This window comes from Platalea leucorodia, assembly GCF_965183815.1.
Source record: "Platalea leucorodia genome assembly, chromosome: 10".
NCBI classification, from domain to species: Eukaryota; Metazoa; Chordata; class Aves; order Pelecaniformes; family Threskiornithidae; genus Platalea; species Platalea leucorodia.
The window spans coordinates 17016194-17028245 of record NC_138832.1 but is presented as its reverse complement, the minus strand read 5'-3'; the positions used below and the strand labels follow the sequence as shown (position 1 = coordinate 17028245).

Below are 12052 nucleotides of genomic sequence, written 5' to 3'. Positions count from 1 at the left end.
GTTCCTCAGGTGGTCTCAAACCTGGTCTTCTCTTACAGCGGGAGGGACTTTGTTTCCCCAGTCCCTGTCTTGTGGTCCATCCACTTGAGAGGTGTGGGAAGGGAGGCTGCCAGTGAGGCAAAAGAGTTGTTGAGTACCTCAGCCTTCTCGTCCATTGTTACCAGTTTGCCAGTCGCATTCATCTGGGGGGTATGCTTTCTTTGACATTCCTTTTCTGGCTGACATAGCTATAGAAGGCCGCCTTATTATTCCTTGCATCCCTTGCCACGTTCAGCTCCAGCTGCGCCTTGGCCCTCCCGACCCCATCCCTACGCAACCGGGCAGCGTCCCTATACTCTTCCCAAGATACCTGTCCCTGTTTCCGCTGCCTGTGCATTTCCTTCTTGCCCTTTAGTTTGACCAGCAGGTCTCGACTCGGCCATGCTGGTCTCTTGCCTTCCTTTCCTGATTTCTTATGCCTGGGGATCGAGAGCTCTTGTGCTTTATGGAAAGTGTCCTTAAAGATCTGCCAGCTCTGTTCTGCCCCTGAGGGCAGCTTGCCATTGACTAAGTCCTTGAAGAGCTGGAAGTTTGCTTTCCTAAAATTCAGTGTCCTTACTTTATTCTTCGCCTGACCCATATCCCTCAGGACTGTGAACACCAGTGCATGATCACTGCAGCCCAGGCTGCCTTCAGTCTTGACAGCACTGATGAGCTCACTTGCGTTGGTGACCATCAGGTCCAGTATTGCATTCCCTCTGGTAGGGCTGTCTATTAGCTGGCTTAAGAAGTTATTCTCCTTGCACTCCAGGAGTCTCCTGGATTGCCTACAGCTTGCTGTGCTACTGTTCCAGCAGATGTCGGGGTGGGTGAAGTCCCCCAGCATGATATGGATAGTGCCTTAAAAACCAAGATGTTGTAGTGCCTTAAAAAACATGCCCTTGTTAGCAGCTCCGTATACTGGCCACGTCAAGCTCAGCCCTCCTCATAGCACCATTCTCATGTTGTGCCTTTTTCTCAGGCTGTGCTTCACAAAGCACTCCATAGCTTCTCCTTCCCCAAGAGTCGGGGTCCTCGCGGATCAGGCTCCCTGGCTCAGCTCTCCCCTGTCCTTCTGCTTCTGTTTGTGCCCTGGAGCGAGTCTGCGGGAGGCAGGTAACAGCTGGCTGTTAGCATCTTTAAGTCAAAGCCTCCCTGCGCCTTTGCTGTTTGGGTTGCTGTTTGGTGATGATGGAAGAATCACCATAGACAGCTGTTGGGGGAGGAAAGGCCCCATTCCACCTGATAGTTTTTACCTGGGAAAATATTTGTGTGTCTTCTCACATCCTTTTTTCCAGGGCCAGTTTGTCATTTCAAGCCATGCGTGTTGTAACCGGGCTGAGTTGATGGGCTGGCTTGTAGCATCAAATCACTGGAAAGCTGGTGCAAGGTCTACAAGAAGGACATTTGTATCTTAGCCTTGGGTAGAGGCTGGCAGCTTCCTTGAGGTGAATATTTCAGCTCTGCAATACAAGTGGGAGAGTCTGTAGTTTCTTGCAGGGCATTTGGGATTCTGCAGGAGCACAGTGCTGTACAGAGGATAGTCCTGCCCTGTTAAAATGCTGCTCCGGGGATGAAAGGAGCTGCGTTCTAGGCTGGCTGCGTCGCTTAGGACAAGTCACTCCATTCCTTTGCACCCTGTCGGTGCTTCTCTGTTTGGTAGTACCTCTCCCAGCTGCCGAGGGGAGTGGTGAGGTATGAAGCAGTATTCATCAACCTCTTTCACATTCCTTGATGGAAACTACGCTATAAAAATTTTATGCTGTTTAAAGTGATGGTGTTACTTAAGAATAATAACGGCAAGTGATACACAGTTGTTGCCGTGTGATTTCACTCCCTGCTGGTAGCTGCCCTGTTACCCACTGACAAGTCACTGCTCCAGCTGACAGAGACCGTGTGGACAGGGAGAAGCTAATCTGTACTCTTACCTGCTGTGTTAGCATGGAGACCAGATGAACTTCAATGGGTAATTTATAAATCCTCTGAAGGGCTGCGTTTCCTTTTGCTGGTTGGCAGCAGCTGTTGATGCTAATAGCGGCATGTTTGGATATGCTGCCTGCATTAACTGTATGAAGTGTTAAGGCAATATGAGTGCTGGGCCAGTTAGTCACCTGGAGATTAAAAGACTCACAGCAATATACTTGTAAAGTTCGATACCTGGGTGCCTTGTTGATTTAAAATAAAAGTGAACTGCGGAGTTAAAATTCAAGCTGAGTTCATCATAGATGTCTGTGCTGAAGAACTTCCAGCCAGGTTTGTCAGAGAGGGATCATCTGTGATCGCTGCTCTGCTCAGACAAAAACGACTTCTTATTTTAAACGATCATATTCTGTGAGGTTTTGTGGCACATCCTGGTTGCCCAAACCTCTCTCAAAATTATTTCACTGGAAATCTTGACGCAGCCCCTGAGGTGCAGGGAGCATGATTTCTCAGTCTCTTGTATCCTATCTGTCTGGTAAGGGAAATGTGAGATATTACCAGATCAGAGCGTACCATTTCCACCTGTTTTGTACCTGTTTTTGTGTTTGCTGCAGCACGGTAGCAGATCTGGCTCTCTGGTTGTGGTGGTGTGGGTTGAGTCGTTCTGGGCTACCTGCAGAATTTCTCGGACGCTTCTTGAACAGAGTCCCTGGGTCTGTTTCTCTGCCCAGTGGCTCCTGCTGCCTGACTAGTGGGGGGATTTAGCTCACATCTGAAATGAACTCCATTTTTTAATTGACTCTGTGGTTTTCCTGTAGGATTTGCTCGCTAAATCTCCTCTATTGTCTGGAGTAATGTGGCTGAAACAGAACAAGAAAGCTAACACTGTTAGAAGAACTGGCTGTGCATTAGGTCATGGATTGACCCAGTATCCCAGAGCAGATCTGCTCAGAAGTTTGAGAAAATCTTTTTCCTTATGCTGTTTTGTAACAACAGTTGCACTTATCTACCCCACATACGTAGATTCAGTTCAAATTAGTAACTTAGGCATCCTCTAAAAAGCAGTGCAGCTTGTCTTTTTAAAACTTCTTGCTCCTAAATCTTTTAAAACTAACTCTAGTAATTGATCTTTTGTACTATATCACCTTATGTTATACTTTCAGGAAGCAAAGGGTCCTTTTTTTTAGCTCTGTTACATGTGCCTTTGTAGTTTGAAGACAACAGTAGGTAACACACTGTCTACCAGTGCTTGCTGTGCATGAGAGGAGCTTCTGTTCTTTCACTATTACTTATAATAAAAACAATGTAAGGCTCAAGTCTGAGTAGTTTAGAATCGTTGTTAGGTGTCTTTTTTGAGTCTGTCCCCGTCCGTCCGTCCATCTCCCAAGTTATTTTATCTGTAAAAGTTAAGGAGAATATCAAACACTACGATTTTGGGGGTTACCTGAGACATTTTTGGCTTGCTGTGGAATTGCAAGGTCTTAGAGGTCCTACAAAAATCATCCCAAAAGCAGGCATCACTTCTTGGCTTCACAGGGAACCGGCGTACTGGTCTCTCTCTGCCCAAAGAAGGTATGTGGGTACCATCTGCAGAGCTGCGATTCACCCAGTCGCTTATATCATGATTCAGCAAAGCTCATCCGGCTTTTAAGCACAAATAGTTTTCCGTTAGTCTGCAGGACTCAAAAGCTGGAATTTAGGAAGAAACGTATCTTATTGAAAAAGTGGCAAGGAAACAAAAATCTTCCTATATTCTGATAATAATACACTTGCTGTAAAATCTATTCCTATACCCACGATGAATCATTTCAGGGGAACACTTTGCTGTTGAAATAATTCTGGTTAACTGAAAACTACTATTAGTGACAATCATGTTGGACAAAAAAGTAGCTTTGACAGAATGAAAGGACATGGATTATGAGATGTTACAACTGCTGAAAAAGCTATTTACTGTAAAGGGAGTCAACAGAACATATTGTCCCAAAAAGGCAGAAAAAACACCTGAATATTTAACTAGGTGAACTTCTGAGGGCTGTTTTTCGACAGCTGACTTTGCTATGCTGGTCTGGGAGCTTGTGATGGGGCGTTTGAGTGCATGTTTGGCATCTTTAACTAGTTTTAGAATTACTACCTGTCAATATTTAAGTGATTTTGAACATTGTTCCCATGAAATAATTACTCTTGTAGTTATAGGGAGTTCGTAATAATACTATGTTATTGAAAAGATGTATGCAGTTCTTAGTTACTGTGTTTTACTTTTTAAGACTTGGGAACTGGAGAATTTTATAGACTTAGGCTGATAAATCAATAAAAGATTCGTCTGAGTCATTCTTTGGGGAAACTGAACTGCAGCTGCCTCTGATCTCAGTTGCAGTAACTCAATCAGGACGCAAGAGTTTGAACTTTGACTCAGACAAAAATGGCCAGCCTCTTTCTTAGGCCTGCAAGTGGTGGGGAGGCTGGTCTTGCCGTGCGTTTGAGCAAGAGGTGTCTCCCAGCAGAGGTGTGTTAGCGTGCCGGGGCACGGGCTCCCTCCCGACGCGGGAAGGACGTCAGCCCGTGGCGTTCCTGCCGGCTGCGGGTGTCTCCGGAGAGCCCTGGTCTTGCTTTGCATGGGAGATCTGACAAGATAAAGCACAAAGTGGTATAGCTTCAGGCATTTCTTTAATATTTTTTCTATTTCTGTAACAAGTTGGTTCTAAGCACAGCAGTCCCTCAAGACGGGCCCAGCTCACAAAGTGTTTGCTTGTGTTCTGTCTCAGTCTTGTGTCCAAGAGGATTTCTCATTTCAGGGAGGATCAGTACATTCAGTTGACATTTTTAGCTCTCTGCCTTTCTTCCCCTTTGGAAGATGCCGGTGTAACAGATCATCAGTGTGTAGAATTTAAGGGACCTTTCCATCTTTTCTCTTCCCCCCCCCCCGCCTTTAGTTACAGAAAGAGTCAGAGGATCAAATTTTGAGTATTCTAGCTTGAGTTTTACACTGCTCACTTGTTCCCTTGGAATGAAGACTTTGTAAGGAAGCGATTTGATTTCTTCCCCTCCCCCTGCCCCCCACCGTGATTAGGGCATTTGCTATCCTAGGGCTCTAATTTGGTACCTTTGAAGATATCTTTTAAACACAGGCAGTCGCAATGGGAGCACCGGGACATGACTACTCATGAGGTGTAGTCTGAGCATAGTTTCTTATTTCTTTCTTACTGCATTGTCAAGTTTGATCCCCCCCTCCCCGCTAAGTAATTGGAAAAATCTGTTACAGAGGAGGGCCAGGGCACCCTCATAATCACTGGAGAGGTCAAAGTGCTTCCAGCTGGCAGTTTGTCTCCATTGACTCTAGGTTGGTGGTGGGCTTGCAAAGACCAGTTTGGAAGCCAGCATCTAACTTAGGGGAGGTGGGTTCCCCCAGTGGTTATAACATCTGAATTCTGAAATGGAAGCTTTGGTCACCTTTGAATGAAATATACTTACTCAATAGTAATTTTTGTATCATCCAGTTAACTAGTTTGCTGTGCATTGCTAATGACCTATTAGCTTCTCCACAGATTTAAGAAGGGGAGAGATATATGTACAGCATAGATGTTTTTACTGTTTCTTTTTGTTGTACCCTTCACCTTGAAATATTCGTGCCTAACATGCTAATACGCTGGAAATTAATAACATGATTCACAGTGAACAACGTGAGTAGGGCTGTGTCCAAACACAATACTCCTTGTACGTTTACTAAAAATGTGATCTCGCAAACAGAACTGTTGATACCTGTTGAGATTGGGACCTGTTACATAGGCAGGGAAGTACAATTCAACGTGTATTTCCTTTGTTTCAAGTGTGAAAATTTCCGGGCTAGTAAGGATGTGTACCACAGCAGTTCACTGTCGGACATGGTGACGACACCCCTCAGCCCTGTGCAGGATGACGTATTCTGGAACGTGAGTCAAAACGAAGAACAACCCCCAAAGGCAAGTGAAACTTGGGGTGTTTGGCACTGTCGGTGGTTAATAGCACTCCACTCTGTTCCCCTGTGCTGTGTAGTATCCATCCTCTGGGCTTCATGAAACTCAGTGAAAATCCCATTGCTTGTACATTAACTGGGTCTCAGTAATCTAGAAAGAAGATATGAATTTTTAAGCAGGTTAGTGTTCTGACGAACACTGCAAATGCAGATACCCTTCTCTTGTGAGACCAACTATTTGTACCTGCCCTTTCTGTGAAAAATCTGGCCTGTTGCAGAAAAGCTCATTAGTTTGTGTAATTCAAGTGATGGTGTGTTTCTCTTTTTAACAGAATTTCTAAGAACAAGTACAAGAATATTTGTGTGGGGATGTGTATGTGCGTGCACGTGTGTATTCATTTTATTACTTGGCAGCTGAGAGGGGGGTGTGTGTGTGTCTCTATTCCCCCAGCCCTTTGATAGCAACATAAGGTAATCCAGCACCTAGGGAAAGCTGCATTAAGTGACTGCAGATGTGTTTCCCTGTCTGCTTTAAATATTGACCAAGAATAATGCTGACTCCAGGGAAAGGTGCAAGCTGCTTGCAGTCTGCACCCTGATAGATTGCACAGGCTTCGAGCAAATTGGAAGCACCTGCTGCTGAGTTGCAGCTTCCAGTATTGATATCATGGAAGACCTCTCCACAGGTCCCACTCAAGCATTATTCATTTATGTTGGTTAGTCGTATTTTTGCATTGATACTGGGTAAGCATTAGGTTTATTAACTAAGTCTAAAATATCAGTAACAACCTTAAGACATTTGATTAAATCTTTAAGGTTCCAGAAAGGACAACCTCTAAATTTTACAGCAAGGATCAGCCTGGCCATCAGAGATGCCTTTCAAGGTAAGCTCTTAAGCATTTTATGCTTATACTAATGCTGATTTATCGTCAATAGGAAAACTAAAGTAAATTCATTAAAGACAAAGCCATAACCTCAGTAACACCAAAACTGACATGGGTTCATATCTCATTTCACAGCAGTTACAATTATTTTGTCTTTTCAGACAGTGTGTCCACAAAAATAACTAACCAAGCCTCCTGATCTTAAACCTGAAAGAACTGTCTAAGCCAGCTTCCTTTTAATGATTGGCATAACTGTTTTAAAGAGAAACAAGCCTCTTGTAGATCTCCTCCTCCTTTTCATGCAAGCTAGTTCTGTATTCTGGTGGAAAGCAGTGTTTTTAATATACAAGGGCTGCTCTGTCTGTAAAAATAATTCCTGCAATGAGTTGTTTCATTTGCTTCAGCCTGTTTGGCATGCCCGACTGGGTTGCATGCAGGTTGTGGTCCGTTGCCCAGTTAACGGGCAGCATGTTGTGCAGTCATTTAACGTCTTGGGATTTGGTGATGCTTTACTTTCCCTTCACGTTAGAGTAAGTGGCTGCTGAAGGTGCAGGTTACTTGAGATCCAAACCTGTTGGCACTGGTGATGGCAGGTGGGAGCGGTGCTGCTCAGGGCTGCCTGGATGCTCTTGCAGATGCTCTGCATCAGCACCGGTGCCATTGGTTTCAAAGCAAAGTTAGGTGCCTGGATACTTAGGGGAGTGTGGGTCTGGCCCCAACTCCCTGTATAGGCACTTATAGCTTGTGAAGCTTGTGCCTGTAGCTGTGTTTTGCCTGGTAGTAGCTTGAACAGGCAAATATGCTGTCTGCAGATGTATCTTGACTATTTTGGCAGTCTGCCCTTAAGGCTAGTGTACTTTTTTCATATCCCAGGAGGAAAGACCAGGGATGCAGAGAGCCCAGCAATAAAGGGTAGCCCCCCCCCAGGATGTCTAATGAGGGAACATAATGCTGTGAGAAGCTAGAGTTGGAGAGATTTGAAAGGGAAGTAGATTTAGCTAGTATAACAAAATTGTGCAGCACTTCTGATGAGCCAGAGTCAGAAACATCATCTGAAATAATTTTCAAGTGAAGTCAAGCCCTAAATGCTCTCTACTTAGGAATTATAGGAGGCAAAGCAGAAAAGAAACATGTAAGTAAACCACAGTGTTACGAGTGAGTGGCTTCTGAGCCTGGGTTTCTGGGTGAGCCACTGTTTTACTTCACAAGCTTGGCAGCTTGTTTCACTCTCCGATGCGTTCCTTTCTCCATCAATAAGTGGGTGATGATGTATCTTCTAGGAGGGTACTGGAGCAAGTTTCATTATTTGTAAAAGCCATGAGATTTTGGAATCAGGAGGGACACAGATCTGAAGAGGCCAAGGGAAAAGTATACATAGTATGATATTTTGTAATACCAGGGAATCTCTGTAACCTCCGAGAATGACTGCCCAGAGGAAACTGTCCCCTCCATCATCTTCTCTCACTACCGGGTGGCCCTGCTTGGAGCAGCAATGAATATAAATTTTTTTGTTTATCAGGAGTATTATATCATATAGTAACAGCAGGGAACTCGATTCAGCGGCCTAGGAGGTCCGTTCCAGTCTGTGTTCCTGCACGCAAGATAGTCTGATCTGCTTTTTGTCTTTCTGTTTAGTAACACTCATCAGTCGTCCCCCGGGGGACATGCTCTGAAGCTAAACAGCAGCAGCAGCACTCCTGGCAACATGCAGTGGGAGATGGGATCTCATCAGAGCAGCCGGTCAACCTCAGGTGATTCCTAAGTCAAACATTCATCAGTCAAAATGTGCAAAATTCCTATCATGTGAAATGGGCTTCTGCAGGGTGTCAAGTGCTGCATTGCAAATGGGATATCTTTTTTTAACGATGTCTTCTGGTGATAGGCTTTTGAAAGCCCTCTGGATTTTATGGTTCCATGTTCCTAAAATATGAACACTTCCTCTTTTGAGTCAAAAAGTGACTGTGAACATATTTCCATATAGAAAATTTGAATTGCCTCAATGAAGAATTGAAAAAAATCAGTTCTGTTGCACTTACTGACACCATTGAAACTCAGCAGAGCCAACAATACAGACATACAGATGTAATTCAATACTAATGTTCACCTCTTGGCATTTTCTGCATAACCATATGCTGCTTTTTTGCATTGCCTACCGATAAGATGATACAGATGAGCAGTTGCTGTACACTAATATTTCTGCACTCTAATAATGTACTGGCTGAAGGAAGCATAAGAGTTTCTGTACAGCACCTTATGAAACATTCCTCCAATATTCTTTTATTTGCAGACGGGTAGTGGAACTGAAAAAAAAAAAAAGGCAAAAGAAATTAAAAGGTAGAGATAGCCTCATCCAATTTAAGCAAAGTGCAGCTTTGTAAGCTATCTTGGTATCGCTGGCAGTGGTGTAGGAACGCAGTGGGCTTGCTCATGGTTGTGCAGATTTTTTGCAGTACGAGACTCTGGTTCATGAGACGTGGCCTGAGATTCTGGCAGGTGGGGACACGGAGCAGAAGTGGGCAGCTTTGTTCCTCTATTGTTATTCCTAGGGGCGTTTTCTGGGGGTCAACTGTAGGGCAATTTCTTGTGTAGCTCCTTGCAAAGCAGTGGTGTGTTACAACGCTTTGCATCCAGGTTAACTACTAAAGATGGGGGACATGGGGAATCACGTGCAATTTGAAGCAGGGTGGATGCTAAAAATGTTCTGAAACCACACCAGGGAGCTGCTGAGGTAATTTATTTTTAAACTGAGGCTCACATTGTTAATTTGCAAGCCCTTGATAAATGAAGAGCAAATTGCTTATTTATTACACTTACACAATCAAGCCAGTTTTGCTTTCGCTAACTACACAGAATAGGAAGCTCTGCTTCAAGAGAAATCCAAAGCACACTTTAAACTGCTTGGGTTTTGTTTCTTTTTGCTCTTATGTCATTTTATGTTTGAATAACAGCATAGAGACGAACAATGTGCAACAGCCCAGCTCAGCTTTGCAATGTCTGCGTGATGTGTAACTCCTGTGCTATTTTGGCATGGGGAAATGAAAACCTCACCAGCAATGGAAAGAATAGAAAACCTCCCTTGTGGTTTAAACTGTCTCCTTGGGTTCTTAAGTGTCATTAAATTACAGCTAGTTCTGGCATATGGTGTTCCAGAAAGAGTTTGTTGCTTTCTCAAACCCACAGGGATAATGAATTGGGCAGGAAAGGGCTATAAATACTTTAAAGCTAATACTTCTGCTGAGTTGCTTAGGTACTCATTGACCAATAAGGAATTCTGAATTTTAAAAGCTTTGCAAAATGCATGAATACATGAAGCCGTTGTGATAAAACTATCTAAATTACCAAATACGAATCCTAATTTGTGTGAGCTTGAATTCTCCCCCCTTAACTTGCGAGGAGTCTTGTTGGTAGCAGCGGGATAGTCATGAGAGAAATTGCTGGATGAGGTAGACGTTGAGCTGGCTAGCGTGTCCCACTGGCAGGGCGAGGGCACATTTGCCTTCCCTCCCTTCACTTGTATCAGGAATTGTTTGCAGAAGACAGCATCTCTCCAAGGCTGCTTTTGCTCTTCCCAGGTAGCTTTGTGGGCAGTGGGGGCATTGAAAAGGAAGATTCACGTAATTACTTGCAAGCAGCCCTCCTAACATGGCAGCAGCATGTGCAGATGGACTCCAGCTCCTCTAGTCTTGTTTGCTTGAGTATTCAATAGCTGCGCAAGCACGGTGGCAAGCGTAGGTCCCCAAGCCACCTGGGAGGGAAGCAGAGTGCCGCAGCTTCCTTGCTACCCGTTCCTGACCTTGGGCCCACGGCAGAGGCCAGTTCTCTCTGCAAAAATGCAGGCTGTTATTACCTGCTTCCCCACGGCACAGAGTGGAAGTGGGAGCTGAGAAGTGATGCTCTGTGTGCCCCAAGGGAAGCAGGGGCTGGAAAAATGGTTCTCCCTGTGCTGCCATGGGAAGCGGTGAATCCTCTTCTGCTTTTAGCTTGACCCCATGCTCATGAGTGAAGTTCAGTGCAGCTGTTTGCCCCCAGCCCAGTTGGGTTTAGAGAAAGAGATCCTTTAGATTGTTGTTGTGCAACAGTTTTATGAAGGCCAGATCTTGGCACCACGTCTGTTTGCTCGTGAAAGTGTGCATGGGGGGGGCCTAGGCTCTTGTAGCCTCTCCCTGACCCCTGTCTGCAGTTTCAGGAATATAGCTGGGTGGCACCTTCTGTGCTGGAATATACCCAGCGGTTGCTGATATGATGAGCTGTCTCCCCTCAAGAAGAGGATTAGAGGAAGGGATTAGCATGCCCTCACCCTTTTCCCTTGCAAGCTGCCTTCCAATCCATGGAACTGTTGCTGGTGTGCAGTGGGAGTATGTTGCCAAGTTTTTGGTCTGCTTGTCTTACTCTTGCAGCGTTAAACTGCACCACTGTTGATTTATATACATAATATTATGGCATCCAGAACCACTGGGAAACAAATGAAAAGATTTCCCTTTGCAACAAAGAAAAAAGAAGTTTGTCAGCAGAGGCTGGTGTCTGCTTTGGGTGGTAACTGTATGTGCTTGTCTTACTGGTCCCTTCTCTCGCTCTGCTGCACATGCATTTAAAAAAAGCAACTTTTTTTTCTTCTCCCCCCCCCAGGGAATCCAGGACCGGCCAATGCAGAGAGCGCTTTGTCCCAGAACCACTTGCAGCTGCATAAGAAGTCAGAAAAAGTTTCTTATCCAGGCCAGATTGCAGTAGGTTCTTTTAAATCCACTGATATTTTTGACTTGTTCATAGTTTTCACTGAGGGCATGTCTATGCAGACAGCTCCTCTGTTGGTGCTTGAGTTTGGTAGCTAATGAGTCCATCTCAGAGGCCGCGTGGGGCTGGCTTGAGCTTACAGCTGCGTTACTGTGTCTCAGCAGCTTTCAGTCCAGGTCTGTCTTGTGTCCAGCTCAGGCTGTCGGCAGAGAGTTCAGTTTTCCTGAACCTGCTTGATCATAAATCTTTAGAAAGGAAGGATGTGTCTTTAATATTTCAGGAAGTCAGTGATCACTTGTCATGCAACCCAGAAGTGAAGACCGTGCCTGTGGCTTGTGCAAATATCCAGTGTGTAACTGCCTGGAATATGTGCTACCAGGCTGTGACACACGCAAGACTGTCCTGGCTCTCCCTTCGCTGACGTGCCACTGATGGAAAGGATGATTGCTACTCCTCTGTCTTATTTACTGCGGCATTTCTTTTCTTCGGTGGTGGTTTTTGTGGGGGAGAGAAGAGGGGATTGCCTATCGGACAACTGGATCTCACAGTG

General features: G+C 44.9%; 1 protein-coding gene across 3 annotated transcripts in view; it reads left to right on the top strand.

Annotated features, from left to right (window-relative positions):
• NRK (Nik related kinase) overlaps positions 1–12052 on the top strand; it is a 109070-nt gene that overhangs the window by 64993 nt on the left and 32025 nt on the right. For all 3 annotated transcript variants that reach the window (XM_082323245.1, XM_082323246.1, XM_082323244.1), the window contains 4 exons: positions 5763–5894; positions 6704–6771; positions 8407–8522; positions 11398–11495. In XM_082323245.1, coding sequence (XP_082179371.1) covers positions 5763–5894; positions 6704–6771; positions 8407–8522; positions 11398–11495 — 414 coding nt within the window. The remainder of the gene's footprint in view (positions 1–5762; positions 5895–6703; positions 6772–8406; positions 8523–11397; positions 11496–12052) is intronic.